Source organism: Clinocottus analis, unplaced genomic scaffold, assembly GCF_023055335.1.
Source record: "Clinocottus analis isolate CAN_PGR_092001 unplaced genomic scaffold, fCliAna1.0.p SCAF_23, whole genome shotgun sequence".
NCBI classification, from domain to species: domain Eukaryota; kingdom Metazoa; phylum Chordata; class Actinopteri; order Perciformes; family Cottidae; genus Clinocottus; species Clinocottus analis.
The window spans coordinates 7364155-7390637 of NW_027175965.1; the positions used below are offsets into that span (position 1 = coordinate 7364155).

Here is a 26483-nt window from a genome sequence, read left to right on the forward strand (position 1 = left end):
GATTGCAGCAGTGTCTAAATATAAACAAGAAAACAGATAAAGGGGTCAGCAAGGGAATATGCATGTGTCTGAGTGTTATACATGACATGCACTGAGATAAGTCTGTGAGTGAGTTTGAGTATACATGACATATGAATATGTGGCAGTAGCGATATGCATGTGATTTTAAAAGCCATTCAGTCATCAATAAATAGCTTCACTGAGGGGATGGAAAAAGTTGATACACAAAATTCAAAATCCCGTCAAACAGTGTGAAGTTTAAAATGGGTACAGAAGTTAATAAAACGCCTAAACGTCGCTCACTCTTCGTTTGATCCTTTTCCAAAACTGCAGAATACCGAAGCCACGTCCCTCAGGTCCGTTTTATTTCATTTTTTACGTTCTGTATTTTGTGGGCGTTGCTCTGTAAAGAAACACCCAATGGTCTGCCAGTATACTCTCCTACACCCGCCTTTTCACATGGTTGCTATGCCTACTACACGTTGCTCTCTGACGGACGGGAGTGGCAGCCAATCGGCGTCGCGCTGGGCGGGAGTTTGCGCGCACACTGAAAACTGCCTGGTTAGATTTCTACTACTATGATCAAACCGTTCAGGGCGCATACGAGTGTCGGACCGCGGCAGCCGAAAAGACTTGGGGATGGGAAATGTACTGTAAACGCAGTTGGGAAAAGTCCATACAGGTATTGAATTATTCCTTTTCTTTTATTTAAACCACCTTCTGTTACATGAGTATCATTCACAAATTGGCTCGCAGGACTGAGCTAACGCTAGGCTATTAAACATATCGAGTTGGTCGTGCATGGCTGTGACATTGTTGAATTGAACCCGAGGCAGCGCGAGCAGACACGTTTGTTTGACACATGAACGGAAAGAAATTCAGCTTGTTGAACGAGCAACTTAACGAGAGCCGAGGTATGCTCTGGAAATGAACATTACACATAACGTGAATCCAGAATGTAAAGTTAAGAGCCAGTGCTCACTGTCACAAACCCAAATCTCCTTCCTTAGTGGGGTTCAGACTTCATCTGTCAAGGTGGGACAGAGTGGACTGATGTACTCTCATGTCACAGGATACTAATGTCATGATGATTTTTTAATTTGTTGGTCATATGGTCCTCTTGCATGCTCAGACAGTTTCTCTTTTGTAGTGAGGGTTTTTTACTATGACGTTTGTACAATCATGTGCATCTTTTGATTTGATCCCTATCAAGGCTGTGGCTGATATCCACACCAATATGAGTTAAACCATCCTGTTATATGAAGATATACTGGACTAGTCATTTTACAGTTGAAATCAATGTGTCCGTGCTCTCCTGTGGACTGGTTATGAATAAGCTCAAATATATGTTTTGTACTTGTATTGTTGCTTATCGGTGATAATGATGCTTTAAGGAAGGAGTTTTAGGTTTACTGTTGTGGATCACAGATCAGAGAAACATTATGGGGTTTCTAGGTTACACAAGCGGTTCATCCCTGCAAATATGAACGGGTCTGTCCTAGATATCAGATGTGAATTCTCGAGGTATGGTAGGTATTTATTTGCCTCCATTAGAGAATAAATAGTACTCAACCTGGAGACGCTCATTGTCCAGCTCCTGTGAACAAACTTCTGCTCAGACATGATCAGGTCAATCAGAGCTTTTGATAAGAAGTGGTTCAACTTTTTAAATCGTAGTTTGATAATTCAGTTTTATATTGTTTTTTTTAACCGACGACATTAAAGTAGTGCATTTTTAGAGTGTATTATATGCCTAACTTTACCAAATGGACCCTTTTTTTTTAAAACTTAACAGACACAATTTGTCTGTTAAATCGAAAAGTTTTGACCAATGCCTGAAAATCCAATACAACAGTAGAGCCTGACACTCTCAAATTGACTGATGACTCTTTTAATGTGACACAAAACAACCATTTAAATTGTTAATGTTTTCAGACATCAGTAATGTTTGTATATTTGGATAAAACCAGCTTTTGAATGGACAACAGATGCCAATATGCTCAGACTTGTATGTTTAAACTATATATATATATATATACATATTGGGGGTTTCACTGTGGCCTATTGGTCTATGACCACAACAACTGATTTCCTCTTACTCAACATTTCCTGTCATGCTGGCTCAATTGTGTGTGTATGCAATACAAATCTGCTGAAAAATATTCTTTACAAATACAGAAAGTGAAAACACTAAAGCACAAATGTTAATTTCAGGGTTTTGAGGTAGACAAACGCTTAATTGCATCACTCTGAGGAGGTTGCAAAGAAACAAGCAGACTGGAATTTCCCTTAAACAGCCTGGTATGACCGCTATAACATGCACCACAGTATTTGCATCTTCACACTGCAGCACATCTGTCTTCTTGTGCTTCAATGGTCTGGCTGCTGCTGCTGCTGCTGGTGTTGTTTCTCTCTCTCTCTCTGCTTCTGAAAGCAAATGGCAGGAGTTGAGACTTGAGTGCTGCTATAGGTCGACTGATGTCAAAGAAGTAAACAAGGCTCTCTCCCTGGTGCCTTGACTTCAACAGGAGAGAGATCTAGTCCTCGCTGAATACTAAGAAAGTGAGTCAGGATGAGTGGGATGGAGAGAAAGGAGACGAGTGAAGGGAATGGAGCGAGGGGTCACTATCATTAAATAAAAAGAAGTCGACCACCGTTGAGAGGAAGAGATGTTTTTCTCTCACCTCTCCTCGGTTTACAGGACTTGGCGAGTCATGTTTGGCGCTGCGTCTTTATGATCGATGCTCATTCACTGTCCAAAAGCTGTTTTTCTTCTGCCCGTCTGTTGAGGCTTGTCAGCGACGTGAATCCCAAACGTATGATTAGACGTAGACCTCGGCCTTCACAGGACATGTATTTTGGCTTGAAAAGGAGATACTTTGCTCTGATTTTGTGAATTCTCATCAGACTTTTATTTTGCTCTAAGGATTATACAGAAATGTTTTTACCCACCATTGCCATGACATCGTCTAAAAATATTCATGGTATTCAGAAGAGGGAGCTTGTGTGGTTCGAAGTGAAATATCTTAACCGCTATTAAATGGATGCGCTGGTAATTTAGTGTACACAACATTTGCTGTCTTTTTTGTAAAATGTGTGACTTCTCATAGTGAAACCATCCTCTGGTTTCACAGCTTGACAAATATAACTTTAAACTCAGTCCTGTTTGAAATAGCCGTCGTAGATTTGTAATGTGTTGCAGAGCTATTTCATGTAGCTGATACATGCATTTTATAGATTTAGTTGAAGTTGGTGGCCGTCTCGCAAGAAAAGAACACCAAAAACCTCAAATCTAACACCAAACATGAAATGTAAAGATTTACGTCCTTTACGTCCTCGTCCACGTCCTCGTCCACGTCCTCGTCCTCGTCCTCGTCCTCGTCCACGTCCTTGTCCTCGTCTTCGTCCACGTCCACGTCCTCGTCCTCGTCCTCGTCTACGTCCTCGTCTACGTCCTCGTCCTCGTCAACCAATTATTTTCTTGGAGACACACAGTTGGAGCTCACACACTATGTTAGCTGAGTGAGCTCCAGGCTCGATGCTAGCATTGTCATCATGCCAGACATTATGATGAATATCACAAGGCAACATATTGCATAGTTATCATAGCTAATGGCTCAACAGTGACCCAACACCGTGGGACATTTTTACTGGACGCCAAGTAGTGCCAAGACATTGGTAATAATCAAATGTAGAGAGTTGGACAGCGATATTTTTAGATGCCACCGTTCACTCTTTTCTTCTTTTACTGTGCAACAGGGAGGCAATTATGTAGTTTTAATCCCTGCAATTGACAGAATGAGTGTTGTTTGAATTTGTACAGGATAAGTCACTTGTGTGTTTTTGTCGTCTTACGGTATAATTGCTATCTAAACCCAGACAGAAAGGACAATTGAGAAGACTCCAGTTGAACATGTAGTTACAGTTAGTCATTTTAGGCGGTTGCAGAAAGTGAGGAGACATGAGAACATGTTAGAAAAGTCTCCAACCCTCTAATGACACCCGCTTTTGTTGACTGGCTGCGCAGCACACAACCAATTATTAAATCACAAGCACTTCTGTGTGCAGCGCCTGATGCTTTTTGAGGAGTTTGACATCGGCAGACGTCTAAAATTGCGGCTGACAGAAAGACGGTGATAAGGTCGGGAGAAAACAAGGAGCAGGCAAATTAAAAAAAGTTTTGCATTTCTATTTGAATGCAGCAACAGTGTTAGTGTGCACACAGTTGCAGCGATGCATAGTTAATCAGCCGGACTCTTCACCTTCCCCGATGACTCCTCTTTCCCTCTCGTTTGACCCACAGGGATCTTCTTACTAGTACTTATTGTGATCCTGCCACCTCCCCTCCATTGGCTCTCTGACAACACACTATATGGTGCCAGTGACAAATATGAATTATACATGCGTAGCCTCTCATATGTAGGCTACAGTGCTGCAAGGTCTTCCCTCTGCTTTGCCAAGCGGGGCAGAACCCAGAGGCAGGAAACAGTGACGCGAACCTGACAACGCAAACACAACTTTGACTGCTTTCAAGTCAAAGCTTTTCATTGACACTGCAATAAATTCAATGCAATTATGAAAACATGTTGAAGTTCAGGTGAGAACGGGCGTCGCCCCAGCTGTGAAACCGTGTACCTTTTTTGTGTAAAACGATGACCTGAGCACCCGGCCAAGGTCTCCTCATGGCAGATGGGGACGATCCCGGGGCAGAAAGGTCCTGGATCTGTTTCTGGGTTACTGGTTCATGTTATTGCTCTGCTCAAAACAGCAAGAATGAAAAGGAAGAAGGAAATAATTTTGCACAATACAGGGTGATTTTTTAATTTGAGATTATTTTAATTAAAAATAAAAACCTGCCAGCCCCGTAGGAGAAAAACCTTGTACGTAATGACGAGTTTAAAATGTGTATTTGATTACAGTTTGATTGAGTAATGATGTTCATTATCGCTTGTTTCAAAATTCAGTTTGATCTTTTTACTGTTCATTATTCATAGAACAGATATCAGAAAACCAACGCTGAAACAATTAGTCCGCTAATCAATGGACAGCAAATTAATCTGCAACAATTTTACTAGTATATTAATTCATTAATTGATCGAGCAAAAGTATCAAACATTGACTGTTTGTGTTTTTTCCCCCTACAACCTGATCGCTGCGGTCGGTTAAAATGAACGGGGCGACTGGCGTTTGTGTGTTCCTGACCTTGTCTTTTATGCAATTATTTAACAAGATGAACTATTTACGAACTGTGTGTAGTTTGTCAAGTATAAAAATGTGTTAGTACATTAGTTAAGTTGACTAAGACTGGAAGAGAATACAGCTAACTCCTCAGATACGACAAACGGCAGCGTCTTTTCCCAGCAGCTGCACTGCTGCAAACATGCTCATCTCTCGACCGCGTAGGACGTCAACGTGTATTGTGAGAGTGTCTTCTGTCACGCTGTGTACACGCACACACACACACACACACACACACACACACACACACACACACGCATGCCAGGGTTTGGAAGTGATGCCTGCCTGGCACGTTGACATAGACTGGACTGGACTGGGGCTGTATGCTGCTGTGACAAGAGCACATTCAGGCCAAGACAATGGGGAGCTGCCAGCCTGGGTTGTGTCTGTCTGTGTGTTTGTGTGTGTGTCTGTCTGTGTGTGTCTCTCTTTGCGCCTCGGTCTCAGTCACTGAAGGCTCGAGCACACGCTCGGCCTGTTTATCGCTTTAAACGACTGTGCCGCTGAAGCTGCTTCAGTCGTGTAATTCTGTCACCAAGTTGCCGGTGATGTGGTTGTTGGTTCCAGTGTGTCGTTGTTAAAGGGCGGGTTTCTGGTGTCGGCCCTCTAGTGTTTTTATTGACGCAATTTGCTTTTGTGTGCTGTGCTGCTGACAATTAGGGGGCACTGAATTTGTTGTTGATGACGGTCATCTTTCTCTTCACAATAGACTCACAATGAATCACCAGCAGGGTAAAATCAAGTAAGTTCAGGGTCTGATGCAGGCAGTTCATTTGTTCTGTATTTCAGCTTTATATACGTGTATCGACTAACTTCTCTGTTGTTTCTTTTGTTCGATATCTTTTGATGAATCAAATTATGTTTTTGTTTAACAATAGTCATTTTTTCCTGAAGGGATATTTTGAAATTGCGGTCCAAAAACTCAAAGATATCCACTTCACTGATATAAAACAGAGAAAGGCTCATCCTCACATTTAAAAAGCGAGAACCAGAGAATGTTTGGCCTTTTGGCTTAATGACTGACTTGAATGGTTAATCAATTATAAAAACTGTTGAGAACAATTTGTAGATAGTCAGAAAACATGTTTTTTTTTTAGGTAAAAATGCAAAACATTCTCTGTTCTTAACCTCTTGAATTTGAATATTTGCTGATGCAGTTGGACATAACATTAGGCTAAGTAAACTGAACTTCTTTTTGGGCTGAACGTTCAAACAAACAAGACATTTAAAGATGCCAACTTGTGCTCTGGGATGTCTGAAGTGCATTTCATGAACTTAAAAATATATAGATTGAACACAAATACCTGCTGATCCCTTGATAATAGAGGTAACTGTTAACTCAAGTCCTAAAATGTAGCCCTCGTATACGACCACCTGTTATCGTGTGGACAAAAGGTTCACATTTAGGTCACGCGAGGACTCCCGAGCCAGCGGCCGTCGCTGAATGAAGATCATGAGATTCATTGAAAGCTCTGAATTGTACGTTGACCTTTTGAGCTTCACCATATGTTGTCCTCGAATGTCAAGCGGTGTGCTACTGCCGAACCTCCTGGAGTTCACGTGTACTTGTCCTGACGGGTAGATCATGCAGACAGGTGATTGTAGTTGTTAAACGAGATAAAGAGGATAAAATGCAGAAATGTGTTTTTTTTTGTTGTGCTTCGTTTGTGTCAAAAAGCTCTTCTGACAAATGGGAGGAGAAACTATTGAATGTCATCGGTTTCTGGAGCTTGACTGTTCGTATCAACCCACATAAGTTTTATCTTCGTGGAAAAAAACCCCCCTCCTAAAGGTCCACAGCCGAGTTAAATTAAACCAAATTAGCAGCCTCAGCAGTGAGTCATCCCACGCTGGTAGAGGTGGCAGAGGAGTGCAGATGGCTGTCAGGTGCCAGTGAAAGGGAAATTAGGCCTGACACAAAATTATCTCTCGTCCACGCCTCGCCAAGTCAGGTTTTAAACTAATACTGAGGGACGAAGGAGTCGATCTGCAGTGCAGCAGACTCCTCTGTAATCCTCCTGCTGCTCCACGCGTTGAGTTTGTCCTTTTGTCTCGACGCTCTCTGTGCTTCACTCCTGCATGTTAGAAACAGGAATCTGACTGCTTTGCTGCTATCTCAAAGTGTGTGTGTGTGTGTAAATTTATAATGTGTCCAATACTTTATGATTTAAAAACTAGTAGCTGTACTTGAAGCAAATGTTAGTATGCAAGCAGGCTAAACTAAGATGGCGGAGATTGTAAATATGATGACATCAGCGCGCTCTAGCATTGTAATGTTTAAGTACATCTTCACGGAGCCACTTGTGTGTCTGTGAACTCGCGTTTCCTCGAGGTGCCACATGCAATATTCAGAGCATTGATGGAGCAGCAGACAGGTAAACACTGTTCGCTATGTCAGCACATTTTTGCCTTATAATATGCACTGTTTGCATAGTTTGCACCATTAACTGCGAGACGCCTGCTCTAGAAATGATCCTGATCTTGTATAAAGCACCTTGAATAAATGACTTAATCGATGACAATGATGAGATTGTGGATTTTTGTCTTCCATTTACAAACGAGGAATTGACTAATTTATTCAACACTAATGGAAACTTGCTTTGTAAATAGATTACAGATACAGATTTTGTCAAATAAAAACACACCAACTTGTAATGATCCCTCTTCCTTACCTCTCTTTAACCAGGCTTTGTCTTTTGCTGCAAAATTTGGGGAACATTTTTCTATCCATCTTACTCATGTCACTTTACTATTTGTTTAATCTTTTCATTTCGTCATTCACCTGTTTGGAGGCTTGCTTATAATTATCTGTCTCATCTGCAAGACCGCTGTGTTTGTTTTCTCTCAGAGTCTCAGCATCCACCCACCTCGCCTCGCTCCTCTATTGGTCACCTCTAACTGTCCTTTTCTCCGTTTATTCCTTCCTGTCATTTTCTATCTTCCTCCTGCTTTGCTGCCTGAGCTTGTGACAAATGTGCCTGTTCAGAGGTTAGTGAGGCATCTTTATTCCACACTCGGCCGGGCCATTACATTTAACCCACTTTCATTTTCATGTGGCTCTTCAAGCCAGAGGAGCAGCTCGTTCTCCGGCTCTTTCTCCAACAGAAAGCTTCCTGTCCAACCTCTCTCATCTCGCATCTCACCCAGAGGATGGAGGGAGGCAGGTGGAGGTGGTGAGAGGCGGGAGTTTGTGTTGACCCACCCTCCCTCTTTTAATTTGGAGAGGCATCTGTTAGCAGATTGCTCTCCGGCAAAAGAAAAAGGAACGGGAAATAAAAACAGAAATGCTTAGTATGGGCCATTTATTTCCTACAGGAAATAAATGGGTTTATGGATAGTGTTTCTGTGTAAAACACTTTTTCACTCGGCCCCATCTGCTTCATCTTAAGTCCTAATTGTCTCATGGCACCATCTGTGTGTGAGGGCGGCAGAGAGCAGGAGAGGTCAGTGTGTCTCCATCGATGAGGCCGGTAGTCTTGAGACGGACCGACTGCCCGTCTGTCTGTCGATATGAACCTCACCTCAAACCGTGTTTTCACTTTCTTACCTCACACGAGCTCGACATCTCGCCGTGCAGAAGGAACGGCAACGTTGGTCATTCCAGCAATTTGGTCCCACAGCTGTACAGGATGGGTTGCAGAGACATTTTGCTCGTGAATCTGACTGACTTCAGTGATCCTGTCGCTTTTCCTCCAGCACCACCATGACCTTTACATTTGTAGTCTCTACAATGAGAACGGTACAGACATTCCTGTCCTCCTGAGGATACGTTTTAAAAAAGATTTGGTGATCCCGTTATGTTTTTAAATGCATAACTCGATACCTCATCGAGCCTCAAGCGTGGCTGTAGAGTTTTTAGTCTCGTTTATTATTTCTCCCTTCGCCTTTCTGTGATCATAAAACCTCCACGCTCCCGAAATACAAAGTAAGATAAATACATTTGGGTAAGCTGCTGCAGATGGATATCTATGTGCAGGAGTTTCTTGCCGGTTCCCAGTTCAGTGCATCAAGACCAGACTAGTTTTCAAATAATAGTGGTTCATTTGTTTTTCCTGCTATATTATATTTGCGTTAATGCATTCATTCTGAAGGAAATGAAGCACTAAGTTTTGGATTGAATCGTTTCTTTTTCCACTCTGATTTATTTACAACTAAATGAGTTGACAGAAGAGAATGCAATTTCTTTTCTAATAGTCTTTTTCTCGCATTGAAGCTAAAATGAATGTATATAATATGAACGTATATGTCTGTCTGTCTGTCCCCTGATTACACTTGCAATGTTCATTTGCACTCACAGAGGACGTGCAGCTTCTGGAAGCAAAGAGCCCCACGTTGTTGGGGCCAAGGCATCGTCTGAAATTACCTTATTGTAATTTAATTTTCTCATTTTATCAGCCACAGATTTATGAAGACAAAGAGCTGCCTGTCTTTTATAGCATGCAACGTGGCACTGAGAGCAAAATGATCCCATATATTTTAACACATTTTCGTATAATCTTTGTCTCCCGGTTCAGTATTTGTCTGCAGACGCTTCCAATCTGCTGCTGGGATTGAGCCATACGCGCACAAGAACCAACATTTGTGCAGGCATTAAAATTCAGACTTAAAAAAAATGATCTTGAGCCTGAGAAATCAAGGTCACGGTGCGTCCTACTTCTTCTCCGGGCTTCGTTTGCCTCCGAGCTGATTTCAGCTGAATGTTTAGTTGCGACCAGATGGAGAATGCTGGATGTCAGCTACTTCTGCACATCCCACCAGCGGCTGCTGTCCACATGAGGTCCCAGTGCACGCCGCTCTCTCGCGTTGTGTTTCTGGAGCTTGCTGTGTCAGAACAATGAGGACTTTTAAAAAAAATAGAAAAGATAATTAGCTCGGTTGTAAGCACTATGTTTCAATATGGCGCACCGGGCTGTCGCGAGGAGGAAACAAGAGGCCTCTGTGTCACCAAACCACCTCGGTGTGTCTGCTCTTATCTGACGTCCTTCTGCTGCCTGAAAACCATCTGGTGGTTCGCTCAGGATCCCCGTCACCATTCATTTATCTGTTCGCCGTTGAAATCTGCCCAGACGGCATTCATTGGCAGTGGACTCATGACTTTTTTTAAAATCTCATTTCACCGACGTGGCTGTTTAAGTTGCTCTTTAGTTTGTTTTATTTACGGCCGACAGTTTCCTCCAGGTTTCGGCAATGCATCAGTGGTTCTCAACCTTTTTTCCATTTTTTCAGCCAAGTCTCTCCTAACCAGCGCAAAGCATTTTTGGTTGAAAGAAATATGTATTTTTCTGAATTAAATTTTTTTTTTAAATGTATTTTATTGGAAATTTTACACAATTTTAAATACATACATACATGATTTTTACAGATGGGCAACATTTAATTAACGGACATCTTTTACCCGTTCACTTCATTAAATGAATGGGCTGAATCCATATAATCCAGTAACAACAATAACCAGTGATAAATGACTAGAAATTGCCTCTGAATTCTGCTTTGTAATATTTCTGTTCTTCTCCTCTGTTGAACTCACCTGCTCTGCCAAACAGAGCGGTGTCTGCAGGGATCTCCATCCCACCGCTGAGCTAATTAAAAAGGTGTGTGTGTGTTGTGTGGTGTGTGTGTGTGCAGGTCTTGCCGCGTTGGTTTCGGTGTGTATTGTTGCTGTAAGGTCACTGCCAATTCAGGGAGAGGGCTGTTGTCAGTACAAACACACATACACACACACACCTATATAAATAAATATGACATATACTAAAGGAGACTACAAATGTCAAAGGAAATATAAGGACTTCAAACACAAAAAACTAGCAGCTAAGCTAACTGGCTGAAGTATACAACAAACATGTTTTAATTTTAGTTGTCTGAATTTGTTTGCAAGTCTTATAAAAAACAAGGCTAGTGTCCGATCACAGCGGGCCAATCACCTGAACCCCTGAAGTGCCGCTGGCAGTGTTGTCCAGAACCGCTCATCGTGGGAAACGAAGAAGAGTTCGGTTATAATGTTAGTAAATTCAGAATTCATTGCTGGACTCAGACTGCAGATCCCTGAAGCACCGCCACTGCATGTTTAGGTCTCCAGTAACGCACCCGTCGAGTGAGAAGTAGATCAGATGAGTGGTTCTCAGATATATGTGAAGGATATATACCCACAGAGAGACTATGCTTTAAAGTAAGTAACGCCATCTTTTCCACCAGACATTGTGGTTTTGGAACAGTAAATATACAACGTGGTCACAAGATGGAAACAAGTCCGAGTGTTCATCAGTCAGCCAATGTGATAAATGTCGTCTCCGATGTGAGCGGCATGGGGCAGAAAGACTCAGCCAATCACAGTCGAGCGCTGCAACCTCCAGTTTCACAAGCTTTGATCGTCTCCTTGGTGGCTACCTCCCTCGTTCCCGCCATCGATTTATCTCTCCTCTCCTGTATTCCCTCCCTCCACTCCCCCATCTCCCTTCACACTCCTCCCCTGCTTCTTTCCTTCCTCAGCTCCCTCCATCCCCAGCGTTTATCCCTTTTTTGAAGTCATTTGTCAAGCTCTCCTCTGTTGTCCCTCAAGACCTCCCTTTCTGCATGGAAGGAGTCATGGGGGATTTTTCTAAAAAATCAGGACTCTCTGTAAACGTGTTTGTGTTATTTGCAGAGAGAAAAGAGAAGAGAAAAGGCTGAACATTTTACAGATTGAACTCCAGGTTATTCTCCCCCGCACTCGCACTGTGAGGTGGAGAAAATGGAGGCCAGATAATTAAAGGTATGAATGTCACCTCCTGCCCTAATACTTGTTTTTCTCCACCTCTTTTATAGATTTCTGTGACTCTCTGAGTGACCATGGCCTTCTTCAAGAACAACTTCTGGGTAAGTGTCTGGTAATGAGTTCATATAATGATGAAGATTATGCAGTTGGACACCTGCCTATGATGAAAGATCAGTATTTTAAACTTTGAGCCACATTTTTCTTCTTCACTGTGTGACTGAGCTTTTCGGCCCTGCTGCTCATCAGATATGCACAGGAAGTGCTGTCAGTCACCTGCAAATAATAGACATTGATTTTGTATTCAGCTCCTTGGGGAGCAGTGTCATTTTCATCATTTTTTTTTTAAGGCAGAGATGACGTCTTCATCTGCAGTGTTATTCATGCAAAAGGCTATTTTCTGAAGCAGTTTCAGAGGCTTTAACTTGCTATTACTGATTTCTACATTTCTAAAGCGCTGGAAGTCTTTTCACTTGTTTGATTTAACTCTATGGTTCCTAATATGTGCAACATTGTTGTGTCATTTAGGTCAATAATATACCTGAGTTTCAGTACTAATACCATAAACATGACTTCTTTTTTTTTACAATACCTTAGTTTGGAATTATAAATTTGTTATAATAAGCTACAATCTTCTGGTGGTGAAGGCTGTGGGATGCAGTTGAAAGCTGCAGAAAAAGACAATAAGTGGACTTTTATTTCATGAGAATTGGTGATTTTTGTCCAAAATGTTCAATAGCAATACAAGTTCTTATTAGCTTAACTTGGACAATAATTACCAGACTTATCAGCACTTTCCACATATGTATAAAGTGGGAGGGATCTCTCATTCACCCCCCAACACCACCTTCATACCCGGTGCATTCATCCGCTGTTACAAGGTGTCTTTCTCTCCTTTTAGTCTCCATCCTCATGTTGTCCTCTCTGCACAGCTGGTACATCTATTTCAGGTGTGCCCTACTTCTCCTGCTTTGCCTCATCACACTTAAAAAAGTCCTCAGTGATATTTTAGCAGCTGAACTAATATTCAAACGCAGAAGTGAGACTCGGATTACACATTATGAGGGGAATTTAAGTATCTTTCATAAGATACTTATGTGATTTCTTAGAAATACAAAAAATAACCAGCTGTTCTTCGCGGCGTATAACGTCCTGGTGGCAAATATTTTGTTCAAATTAGGTGCAGCCAGCACAGAAAACAATTTTACATCAATCAATAGCATTAACGAGGCATCAAAAAACATCATCTCTGAGATTTTAAAATGAGTAAAAGATGTAAACACATCACAAAGATGGTTTCACAATAGCTCCACAACGCTGGTCTAGAACTCCAGTCTCCTGGTTGAACACCTTATGTATGCACGTGCGTTTTTAATGAAAATATAATACTGTGAGCAAAGCTTTTTAGCCTTCTAAACATCCATCTATGGTGCATGGATATGGCAGTCCCTGGGCTGTAAGTAGCAAACAGGCAGGAAAATCGGACTGAATTTGCAGGTAGGGAATCCAGCAGAGCGATTGTCACGCAGCAGAATTTCAGCAACTGCCGTTTCTGTATCGCAGAGAAGGTTAAATTGAAGGTTTTGTCACAGTTCCTACCCCTGAAACGCAGCTACGTTTTCTTGGTCATTTAAGCTAATACATGTGATTTGCGTGCCTGCATGGGTTCATACATGCATAACTGTCTCTCTGTCTTCCCCACCCAGCATGCCTTCAGACACAAATAGCCGCGTTATCCAAATCAACCCTTCAGTTAATTACTCGCGAAGCCTCGTCTCGTTGGGCTCAAGAACATTCACAGCCGCTCGCAACGCACGCCGTCCCTTCACATTAACTGTAAGAGCCGTGGTCGCGGCCCACAGGGGGACCACCGGTTGTAATGAAGTGCATCCTCAGCTTTAAGGCACCGTTGAAGATTTAGGAATATAATTTCATAAAGGATTGATTCTGCTTAGTTGTTCTTGGAAGTTAGATTATTAATTTTTAGGAAAGATTCCCTTCAACACATCTGAATTTCAATGTGAGAGATGATGGAACAGTTCAGTTTGTTCATTGTAGAAAATGTCTTTCGGCATGCTCCGTCATATTAAAATAGTTTGCCTCAAGAAGGGACAACCAATAAAGTGTTGTCCCATCTAGATTTCCAAATGCTTTGTCCCAATTTTATACTAATTGTGTTCAGTTAGAACTATGAATAAATCAGTTTTTGAAGCAGGATCCTCAATCTGGTGGCATTTTAGGATGTCAATAATTCATTATTATGGGGACTTGTAAATGGATCTTTAATAATATCTTTAATATTATCCCCATCTCTCCTCCTCACACACAGTGTGTTTTCTCTCTGCAGTGGTGAACAGACCACACACATGTCCTTGTTGTGAGTCTGCATGAGATCCTGGGATAAAATAACTATTTTAAAGAATAACTGTACACCAGCGAGCTGTTCTGCGGCGGTACAGTACCCAGTATTGTTTTCTGGTTATTCGCTTCCTGCACACATCTTTTTTTCTTTCCCTGCCTGCAAAAACAACAGTGTGTTGTCCCAGAAACGCACACAAACAACAGCCAGTGGTTTTTTAAATTTTTTTTATCATTGCTGCTTCTCAGTTTAATGACGCCAACGTCGTCGTTCCCTCGTCACTTTGAGTCATGGGGTTTTTCTCTCGAGGTGAAGAACAGTAAACGCACAGTTTCCCCATGTGTCCCGCCCTCTCTCGCCTCTTCTCTTGTATCTCTCCACCAATTCTTCTGTTCTTATCCTCCACCCTTTTCAGTCTTTTTAAGTTTTTTTCCTCGCAGATCTGTTCCGTGCCAAATGAAGAGCCACGGTAGGAATTGAGATAAGAGTCACGATGTTCATCTTCCAGTGCGTGGAAGAGAAAAAGGGAGTAAAACAAGTGAAATAGGATACTGTCAGTATGATTGTGGGGAGGTCGGAGTGGGTAAAAATGTGATGAATTACCTTTTTAAAACATGTGCTGCATCGACGAATTTCATGTGATTTGTTCAAAACAATATTAATTTGAATATCTCTCATTCGATTTTTCTGGAAAATTAAAACCTATCATGTTATATTTTAATATAATTTAAATGATCGCCAATCATCATCTCATCGGGAACTATCCATAAATATATACTTCTTCCTCTGAAACACGAGCAGGCAAGAATAAAACCGTCTTACACACCAGCAGAGGTGATTATTCTCAGACCGGCCAACACAGCAAATTAGTCTAAAGCCATCAACGATGGCGGGTTGCTGCTACCTGCTCCTGATGTTATTGACACCTCTCTGCTGTGGGGCGGCTCGACCTGCACCGTCAGCAGAAAAAAAAGTTTCTGCGAGTCAGCGAAACGCGCGGCAGTCGGCTGGCCTGATGTCTCGGTGATATACCGTCTGATGCAGGGGGGGAATGTTTCCAGCTTTGCTTTTGACGGCCGCCTGATATATTGCAGCTCCACACTGTGTGGCGTGCAGAGCTGGATCACATGTTATCTGCATGTTGATTCATTTGCAGCTGGTCAAACTTGCTTTGGCGGAAAGGGAATTTGATTTTAAGTTCCCGTGACAATTTTGGCCCTATAGCAACGTAAGAATAATAAAAAACAGGAGATGTTTTAAACCAGCAAAGTCGACTAAATGCAATGTTGAGCCAAAGCCGGATGCATTGTGTTTTTGGGTTATCTGTCTGTAGCATTTGGAGGTCAAAGGGTCACTGTGACCTCACAAAACATGTTTTTGGTAACCACAAGTTAGTAATTATAGTTATATTTAATATTTCACACCTGAACAAAGTCACACAAGTTACATCCAAGTATACAAGAATCACAGAAACATTGTGCAGCCCTGAGAAGCGTAATTGTCTTTTCTCTTCTTGTTCTGCTTCGACGCGTCGTTTCTTCTGACTGAAGAGCCGCGTTACGCAGCAGGAATGTCCTCAGACTGACTGTTTTTGACAAATAGCCAGAAGTAAATGCACCGCTCTGCCAGAGGAAGAAGCACTGTAACATAAAGCCTGAGCCACTTCACTAGTAAAGGGCAGCGGTGGAAGAAGTACTTTTTCTTCTGTAAAAGTAGCACACAGTGTAGAAGTCCTACATTTAACATTTTAATTAGGTAGAAGTACAACAGTGCTGTATCAGCGAGCATCAAAAGTCAAAGTACTCATCATGTAGAGTGACCCATTTCAGAAAAATGCAGGTATATTATTGAATTACAATTATTGATGCATTAATGTGTAAATTACGTTTATTATGTTGCAGCTGGTAGATGTGGAGCTCCTTTTTTTTTTTATTGGAAACACTTCCAGGTATCTTGAAAATTACAAACCTTTTAAATACAGTACTTGAGTCAATATACTTAATTTATCTCCACCATTATGAGTGTTTGAGAGTTTGGATAAACTAAATACTATAGATAATATATTTAGTACTTTTTTGCTGAGACAACAGTGCAGTTGCATTTTCCGATGATGAATGATTTGAGTTTCTGATAAAAATGAAACCGGTTTGATGAACTAGTGTCACCTTCTTCTTCTGTGCTGCAGTCAGCTGATCTAGTGATGCTCACTGTCGTGTGTGTATTACACAGGTTGGGCAGGTTTTCCTGAATATCCAACGTGTGTTCCCTCAGGATGTGCAAACTGTTTCCTAATTTGATTCAGATGTATGTTTGTGCTTCATGCTGGTGTGCACCTCTCTTTGTGTGTGTGTGTTCTCTGTAAGTACATAATGTCCTGATCCATCAGATAAATGGTTTCCATCACAGTCAGTTGTAGTTGCATTTGTGTGTTTTTTTTTCTGTTTTGCATGGCTTTTTTTATGCCTATGCTAAACCAATTGAAACCCCGACCACCATGATGACAAACTGAGGAAGTGAGGGGATCCTCAACTCTTCACAGAGCAATGTCGCCGTTGGATTTACTGAGATAAGATGGATGTAAAGCAGCAGGGAAATTATAATCGTAACACATTTCAACAGATCCCCCCCCCCCCCCCAGCTCTCAGTTGTCTTCAGAAGTCTTCATGAGAAAGTTTCCTCTGTACAGATTTCACCCTCCACCCCTCCATTCCTTCTTCTCCCATCATTCCCCTCATTGTCATGCTAATGGACTCCATCGTGCGTGACCAAAATGGTCAACTTAATTGATAAAAAAGAGGGGAGAGAAGTGGGGGTTTGCATATATCAGACACGAAGCGTTCCCATTCGCTGAATACATTACAGCACTTGTAGACACTTGGAGACACTTGGAGAAGACTTTCCTGGATTGGCAGCTCATATTATGCGCTATCAGATTGTTTGGCATGACTCAGCTGCAAGTTGCTACTTGTGGATGTTGTTTGCACAGTTAGAAACACGCACACTTAATCATGCAGCAGTGTGGTTCTGCATCAGGGAAAAGAGAGCGAGAGAAGAGGGACTCGTCAGTGTGGTCTCTCGCTCGTAATTTCATTTTCGTTGCACCTGCCAGTCTGAGGTGGGTGTTCCCAAACAATGAGCCTTATTATAAAGCTGGTTGAGCTATATTTTAATGTGAGTTATTGACAAATGACATTGTCAGCGAATCCCAGAGGGAAAGCACCAAAACCAACGGTTTGTCTCGCAGTACTTTTCTCTGTACTTTCACGAAACGGCCGTGGACTAAAGTTTTCAGCAAACATTAGCAACACTGGCCCAAATGGAAAAAAGCCTCCAACAAACACACAATTCAATCCAAACGTTCGCTCTCGACTGCTGGTGAAAAGCCAACTGTTGTTGAGAGGGGGAGGGGCTTCAGTAAGGTCAAAACTAAAACTAGAACCTTGACAGTGGCCTGAAAAGAGTGTCGGGATGCCGACAATTAGAAACTACTTCATGCCAAGTGATGATGATGATGATCAAGTCTTTGTGATAAGTTTTCCTGACGAGATAATAGAGAAATATTAGAACTTTTGCAAAAGTTGATTATAAAATGCTAAACGGCTAAACTTATGCTGCAATAAAGTTAAGGCATATAGTGTGTGTGTGTGTAAACTTACATGATGTACATTGGATGGTGCAAGTGTCGGTTCATCCAAATCCTAAAACGACAAACTATCTTGCAGAGATGCAGATAGTTTTGATCCTATAAAGTTTGTGATATACATCGAGTTAAACTTGTGATGATTAGAACTTAACTTGTGGTGCTCAAAACACTGAAAAATGACATTTAAACAGTAAAAAAAAAAAAATCCACAGGATAATTTATCCTTCATTTAATGTGTATAATAATTTTGTGGATGTTATTGGGAGAACTGACCTTTTGAAAACGATGTGACATTTGTCTCAGAAGATGCAAATATTACCTGAACTTTGTTATTTGCTTTTTATCCTGGAAACAAGCTGGAAGGCAGGTGTGCTCAAACAAAACAATCTGAAAATGTCACATCGGACAAACAACTCAGATCTGAAATATATTCAGCTCATTATCACGAGAAAAAAAAAACAGTAAAGTAAATCCACACAGTTGAGAAGCTGAATCTCCAGATACTCTAACAATTCATAGCTTATTAGAATATTTTCAGTTTATCGACCAATGATGTCAAGTGATTTCAGGTGTAATCTGCACACGTAATCTGAGAATGAAGGCAATGTTTCTCCCCCATCTGATCTTTAACAGGGATTTTTTATATTAATGATAAAAAGCCCAACAAAGGTGAAGTCAGCAGTGATGCTGTAGCGGCTGAGCTCGCTCTGTGTTTTGCATCGTGAGTCTGAGACGCCTCCTGTTTCTCTTCTTGACCGCTGGGAGTCTACAGTCCAGTGTGTGTGTGTGTGTGTGTGTGTGTGTGTGTGTGTGTGTGTGTGTGTGTGTGTGTGTGTGTGGTTTTGGGTGACCCTTTGCATTCCAGCCATTCCCTCGGTACCTGGGAAACTGGTCTGTTCTCCTCCTCCGGTGTATTTTTAGGTCCTGAGAAGCAGCTGTCTGCGTCTCTGTCTGCACAGACGTCGCGGCTGTCTCTCCGCTGACAAATGTGTGCGAGGCTCAAGAAGAAACGACGCGGCCTATTTGTAGTCGCGCCGCCTCGGTCCTGCTCTTTTTCTTCAGAGGATGAAGTCTTGCACAGGTGTAGGTCCGTGTGATTACGACAGTGACGGATGGGTGTGAGCTGTTGCTGTCGTCCGGTGTCAAATCTGCAAGGTCGGCAACTTTTCTGTGAACAACAACCTGGCGCTGTGGTTTTTCTCTCATTTTTACATGTTTGCTTTTGCTTGACTATTAAAGCAAACAGCGAGGTAATTTCCAGTGTACAGTAGTTGACTTTATGGTGAAACTTCAGCAAAAAAACATTGTTTTGTCCCCCTGAAATTCATCACAGACGTTGTTTGAACCAAAAGGGACAAAGTGCCAAACTCTAATGAGAGAGGAATATGATTGGTCCTTTTGGTTTCATTGATATTCACCAACATTTAGTCTCGTTTTACACATTTACTTCACTTTAGAGGGCCAGTTACTGTTAATGCATCAGACACCCAAGGTTACCATGCGAGCGCTAAACAAATATGACGGCTGACCCCAACACCGGAAAGCTTTCTAATTGTATATAATCACCAAAAACAACTTTCATGACGTATTTAGTTTTCCAGAAAGCGTCTCTGCAACACATATTTTAAGGTTTATTGATGTTGGTGTGTGGTTTTCAACTCCAGAGCTGGTTCATGAATGTTTTCAGAGCCCAAAATGTTCGTTGAATGTGACGAACACTGAAATGTTTTCCTGGGATGAGTCTGACTGTCTTTAGAGGAACTTCAGTGTCAACAATATAAACAAAAGCAAAACAAAAGTGATATATTACGTTACTGAAGCACCAACTTGTGTGTGTCTTGGCAGGGGGAGAAAAATGCCGGCTTTGACGTGCTCTACCACAACATGAAGCACGGCCAGCTGGCGACCAAGGAGCTAGCCGAGTTTGTTCGCGAGAGGTAAGATTTGTGAATATCTGTGTGGGAGGTGGCGCTCGAGATGGGATTCGGGTGGAGATTCTTGAATCTGTAGACTTGGATGGAAAGATGAGAGACCGTGCCCAGGTTGAAGTACACAGAGATGATGAATTACCAGTTTTGGGGATTGTATGTCCCTCTGTGTCTAACGAGGGGGCTTCATAGTCCGGTCAAAGGAGACGTTCACAAGTCTTTCTTTGTTAAAACTGCTTCAGCGTTCCCTCTCTGCTCTGATCTCCGGCCCTCGTCCTCACCACTGTGCTACTTCTGGAGCACACTTTCCCTAAAACCATCTCTCTCACACACACACACAAGCCTGAGAAGGTGAATTATTCCTCAAAATCAGAGGTTAACATTTTTTTTCCATGTTTGCAACTGCTGGTTTGCAACTGCACGGTCGCAATATGTTGAGATATTGAAATCAAGGTGATGTATCTCCATGAAGTGTTAGTAAAATTAATTATTTAATGCAATCCGAACAGTCGGGTTTGCGTCATCACAATCCCTGTAACATGCAACATCACTACAGGATTTATCTTTTTAAAAGGATTTAGCTGGAAACCTTAAAAAGTGCCCGAGACGAGTTCAAACAACTCATTAAGCAAATTAGCTCAATTCGCCAGCTGGCTACAGCAGATAAAGTCTGTTAGCATCTAAACAAAGAGCATGTTTTTGTTTCCCTCTGAAATCGAAGACGCATTGTTTTAAAAATGACCGTTATCATCGTGAAGTACATTAACGCTGTGCGACAACTGAACACTTAACAGGCGCACAACAGCATCTTCGGGGGAAGTCCATTATCGAGTTAAAACGGTCTTCTCAAAGTGGGTAGTTGGCTTTATTAAAGACCCGCTCCTCTAATTAGGAGCTCATCAGAGAGTAAATGAAGGGTAGTCATCAGGGTCCTGCAGGATTGTGTTCACCTCCATAGCTGGAAGTGAACACACACAGGAGCCTCTGTCACACCAGAGATATAATCCTGACATTGATTCAGCGCATGTGCACATTCCTCGCGGGGGAAATTCACTTATCCGATCGGACGGCGGCAGAAAACAAATCAGCCGTCAGGAAAATGAAATTGCATCGCAGGACGGAGGAAAGAAGATTGTTTTGATAAATCGTCTCTCTCGCCACTTGATTTTTTTTTAAAAGGTTGTTTTGATAGAAGACGCCGTATAAAACACCGAGTTAAAGTACCGCAGCGACTCCAACCGCGTTCTCAAGGTTCCTCAGAGACGCTGCAGTGAGTCACCGTGCGCCGTAATGGAGATGTATTGCTGCTCCTGGTTAGCGGGACATTGTGGATAGTGGGTGCACAACAGCTCTCAGGTTTGACTAATGCAGAATTGATGCATTTAGAATGAGTTAACGCATCAGCTGATGGAAAATATGCAACTATTTTGGGAATCAATTATTCGTTTCAGTCATTTTTCAAGCCAATAGGCCGAACATCCACTAACTTACTGTCTTCTCTTTGTCTATTATGAGCGTAAATCTAATACATTTGGGTTCTGGGCTGTTAACAAAATTGTGACATATAAGAAGAAAATATTTGAAAATGAAAGTATTATTTTTTCCATTAATGTCTGCATCACTTGTTTATTGTTCATGATTTCCTGTAGCAAGTCGTTCTGTTCCCCCTCAGGATATTTGGATCAATACCCCTTCCTTCTTTCTCTTCAGGGTCAACAGATGATGGTTATTAAAGTTTCATGCCAGCCTTGCAAAACAAGTACATCTTCATTTAAATGTGGCTCATTGTAATGCTTTTCCAACACTGATGAAAATGAATCTTTATCCGTCTGACTCTAATCTAAAAGTTTGGGACAAAGTAAGCTCCAGATAACATAACATATGAGGCCATTAGCGGAGGCAATAGCTTTGTGGGGAAGTGCTATCCGACAACATTACATTCACCAGTCCAAACGTTATTTAGAGGAATTTATATTTTAAAGAATGCACACAACTTCACTCTCCCTGTCGGGTTACTGGCAACTTTACGGGAAGAACTAAAGGAACGAGACTATCTTCTGCGAGACACACGCACATAAATTAATATATGTGACGTTTGTTTTTGCAGCGCTGCTATTGAAGAGACTTACTCCAAATCAATGAGCAAACTGGCCAAGATGGCCAGCAATGGAAGTCCACAGGGGTGAGTACCTCTGCGAAGACGGGACAGAGCAGCTCGTCCTCGACCACTATGATTGAATTCACTCTACTAAAAGGTGTTGGCTCCTGTATTTAAACATGTTGTGGTCATATGGCTGCATATGAGATATGAATGAGTACCATCTGCATCGCCAAATGTTAACATGATTAATGCCCTCTTCTCTATTTAGCCTGTTTTAATACATATGTGGTGTTTTATGCAACAAATTTCCCTCAAAACAGTAAATGTATACATCTAGTAAATGACAAAAAGACAAATAATGTAAATAAATTGCTGCAAGTGACTGCAGAGCGGCTATTGTAGAGCACATTTTGCCATTTAAAAGCACTAAGAACATATTTATATTCTTCTTTTTTACTAGGAATGATCATTAACGCACATATTTTTGCAGGAGTTAAAAGGTTTTTTAGTTCTTCCTCTTTGGTAATGTCTTATTTATTATTTTGGGCTCCTCTCACTGTTTTGAAGTCGACAGGATTCATTCCACATCCTGATGAAGTAGATTTTTTTTAATGTTAAACTCGTAATAAATCAAACCAAAAAGATGCTTTTTTCTACTTTGAAATTAGATTGTTCCTTATTTAGTATTGACTGTTAAAAAATACATTTCACATCGTCAGAAAGTCTTGTTTTTACTGACTCATCATTTTGCCGCCACCAAACCTCCACAAGCCCACATATATACATATTTTTATATATACACAAACTACATTGTGGTGTGCATACTCTTAATCTCTCCATGTCTTTGAAAACAACTTGTTTATTTGTCATAGTTTCATACACAAAAACGTCACAACCCTTTACTTGCTGAAACAAAACTTCGTTTTTACAAACTTTGTTGAGCAAAGTCTTGAACAAATAACATTTCCACATGTCCACAATTTGACTATTTGTATTATAATGCATCTTCAATGAAGAGAACATCTTCTCTGTGTGTGCTTTAAGCATGTGTGTGTGTGTGTGTGTGTGTGTGTGTGTGTGTGTGTGTGTGTATTTTCTAGGACCTTTGCTCCCATGTGGGATGTGTTCAGGGTGTCTTCAGACAAACTAGCCCTCTGCCATCTCGAGCTGATGAGGAAGATGAACGATCTCATTCGGGACATCAACAAGTACGGAGACGAGCAGGTCAAAATCCACCGCAAGGTATGAACGCAGCTCTACGATCACAGTGTTTTCCCACCATCCTCACCGCAAACTGGCTGATTTTATGTGCCTGTGCGTGTTTTTCCGTGAAAATAGATTTTCTCATTACTCGCCCTTCATCGAGACCCCGTCATTCTGATCTAATTCATCTCGTAGAAAATCCCATTACTTTATGGTAATTGGTGCGTTTTCCCCTCTAAAGTACGAGGCTGATCTTTACAGGATGTGCATGCGATGTCTTTTACTTTGTGTGTCTGTGTGTGTGTGTGTGTGTGTGTGTCACCCAGACAAAGGAGGAGATGGTGGGAACCGTCGAGGCGGTGCAGGCGCTGCAGGTTCAGAGCGGCCACCTCCAGAAGTCGAAGGAGGGTTACCACGCTAAGTGTTTTGAGCTGGACCGGCTCAGGAAGGAGGGGGCGCCCCAGAAAGAACTGGAGAAAGTTAGCAACAACTTCCTCTATTTTTACATTTGTTGTCAACACAATAAAAGCTAATCAGTGTCCTTTTAAAAGGATATTAGAGGGCGAGTCACACAAATTGGGGGGAAAACAACTATACAATAGTATCATAGTCTTCTGTTCACGCTGCTCTATTTGTAGTCTTTGTGGCGCAGACGATAAACAAGTACAAACATGTGTGAATGAGTTTAATCGCAGCCAGATATTAACAAACAAAAGTCCCTTAAAAGGCTTTTGAAAGGGAGGACCGGTCCTTTAACGACACGTCCTATTGCAGAAGAGAGTCACTTATAGTCAGTGTTGGGCTTGATATAATATAAATACATGTTTAACAGCAGATGGAGTGTGATTGTCATGTTGTTATTACACAGTCTACATTATAGTCTTTATTCATAATAATACATCAGTGTTATTCCTTTGCAATGCAACACAATATTAGTACCAATGTGATAATTGGTAAATAGTCTTCTTCTCTCTCAATTTCATAAAAAGCAATCCTGTCAAAAAAAATCCTGTTTTACACTTGCACTCTACTTTTCATCGCGGTTAAATGAATTATTTAATTAATCCTGACAATTATGGAAAACAACTCTGTCAAAACGGCTTTTCTCTCCCGACGTCCACTCTGGGAATAAATTGCTCGCTTTTGTTTTGAAAACCGCCGACTGAATACTGAATGGAGCGGTCGTAATCACGGGGTTATGAATCGTCCTGATTGACTCACTGAGCTATTCATATTTATTTCAGGGTTGTGAATGAGAATATCCGGACGTGAAGGCCATCATTATCCTTTTTCCTTTTCTCTCTCTCTCACTAGGCGGAGCTGAAGTCTAAGAAAGCGGCCGAGTCGTTCGCGTTGTGCATCGAGAAGTACAACCGCGTGGGCGGGGAGTTTGAGCAGAAGATGAGCGAGTCCTCCCAGGTCAGTGCCGACTCCGGCTGGGCCGAGGGCCACTTTCTTCTCGCTCATATCCGCCCTCTGATGTGGTTTCATGCATTTATTCTTCTCTCTTCTTCATCTTTCTCTTAATCTCAATGACTCACCCTCTTTGTAACCTCCCACTACACAAGAACGCCGTTGTGTCCTTTCATTTATCCTCCTATCGCGTCTTCTCCCCCCCCCAAAAAAATGGAAAAACCTCAACCCCCGACTCCTCTACACCCACCTGCTCGCGCGTCCTGACCCTCGCTCATTACCTTCAATCACTGCCTCCACACTGCCATGGTTACCGCTGCTGTTTCCATGGAGATCTTTAACAAACCCCAATGTGTGTGTCTGTGTTTTTACATTTGAAATGACTGAAATCCCTGTGACCAATTATTTCTAATCAACAAGTTTTGAGGGGGAAGAATCGGTCATTAGTATAACGGGCTATGTTGTTGTTCCTGAGAGAGGAACAAAGATGAAATGGAGGTAGACGAAGTGAATAACCGATAATCCTCACGCGTAAAACTCGAGGAGATCACAAGATAAGTTCTTAAAAGGCACCTTTAATCCCTGTAGCCTGGTGTTTTTGGTCTGGATCAAGGGAAGATGAAAGAGACAATGTGGGTCAGTTGTTGAAAAGGAGTCGATGCGCTAAAAAGATGATGGAAACACCTTTGCCAAATCAATTTTGACTCAGTCAACATCAATCATGTGGGCTAAATGTTTGCTGTCTTTGCTGTCGGCGTCTTACCGAATGGTTGCGTAATGTGCGATGGTTGTCTTTGTCTCGGTACGACATGAAGCGTTTCTGAGACGAGCTGACCTGAAAGAACAAGGACAACTCGCCCAATTGAAACAAATTCTCTCCATGTGTCTTTAGACGTGTTAGAAACAGTTCAGAAAGAGACAGCGCACTAAAAGTCTGTTTCCTGAGTGAGTTGTTTAACCTCAGTCTCTTGACTCCTATGGAGGAAGTGAACGTGAACACATACAGAGTGTTTGGCTCCAAAGTCATCAAAGTCAATATTGATATAAATAGATGACAACTTGAGGTAAAATACAATAAATATGCTCTAGAGCCCGCATCAAGATTTTTTTTATGTGTGTGTGTACATATGTATGTATATGTGTGCGTGTATGTGTGTGTGTGTGTGTATATGTATGTATGTGTGTGTGTGTGTATATATATATATATATTTATATTTATTTATTTATTTTTATATTTATTTATTTATTTTTATATATGTATTTATATATATTTATTTATATATATATATATATATATATATAAATATATAAAAATAAATATATAAATAAATAAATATATATATATATATATATATATATATATATATATATATATATATATATATATATATATATATATATATATATATATATATATATATATATCGGTCTTTATTGCTGTTAAATTGTCCAACTTGCATTCGACGAATCTTCGAGCAAAATAAAGAAATGTCTAAAACTACAGATTAGTCTGAAATATCTTTGAGAAACTGGCCTCTGGAGTCGAGGCGCACGTCGGATGAGAATGAAGCGCTGAAGGCTGACAGCAGTTTGGACTCTTTACAGTTTAAATGGAGAAAAGAAACTGGCAAAGCTCATGAAGTCTCTTCTCAAATAGAAGCCGCTGGCACGATATCAAGACATTTCCCCTGAACCAGACGGCGACAAATGAGTCGGCTGAATTAGAAGCAGGATCCAACTTAAACACTAAATCCTCTCAAATTATCGCTGGTTTACAGACCTGGCAGCTCCTGCTGGCCGGCTGCTCCTCTGTCGCTGCCCCTGGAGCCGCACGCCTCCTTTTTAAAGCC

The 26483-nt window shown here is 41.4% G+C and overlaps 1 protein-coding gene across 1 annotated transcript in view; it reads left to right on the forward strand.

The window, feature by feature from the left end:
- The first annotated feature begins 576 nt into the window (after positions 1 to 576).
- fcho1 (FCH and mu domain containing endocytic adaptor 1) overlaps positions 577 to 26483 on the forward strand; it is a 43800-nt gene continuing 17893 nt past the window's right edge. Inside the window, exons 1-7 of the mRNA XM_068589552.1 lie at positions 577 to 682; positions 12040 to 12090; positions 19834 to 19925; positions 22024 to 22098; positions 23118 to 23259; positions 23547 to 23699; positions 24535 to 24639. Coding sequence (XP_068445653.1) covers positions 12064 to 12090; positions 19834 to 19925; positions 22024 to 22098; positions 23118 to 23259; positions 23547 to 23699; positions 24535 to 24639 — 594 coding nt within the window. The 5' untranslated portion in view covers positions 577 to 682; positions 12040 to 12063. The remainder of the gene's footprint in view (positions 683 to 12039; positions 12091 to 19833; positions 19926 to 22023; positions 22099 to 23117; positions 23260 to 23546; positions 23700 to 24534; positions 24640 to 26483) is intronic.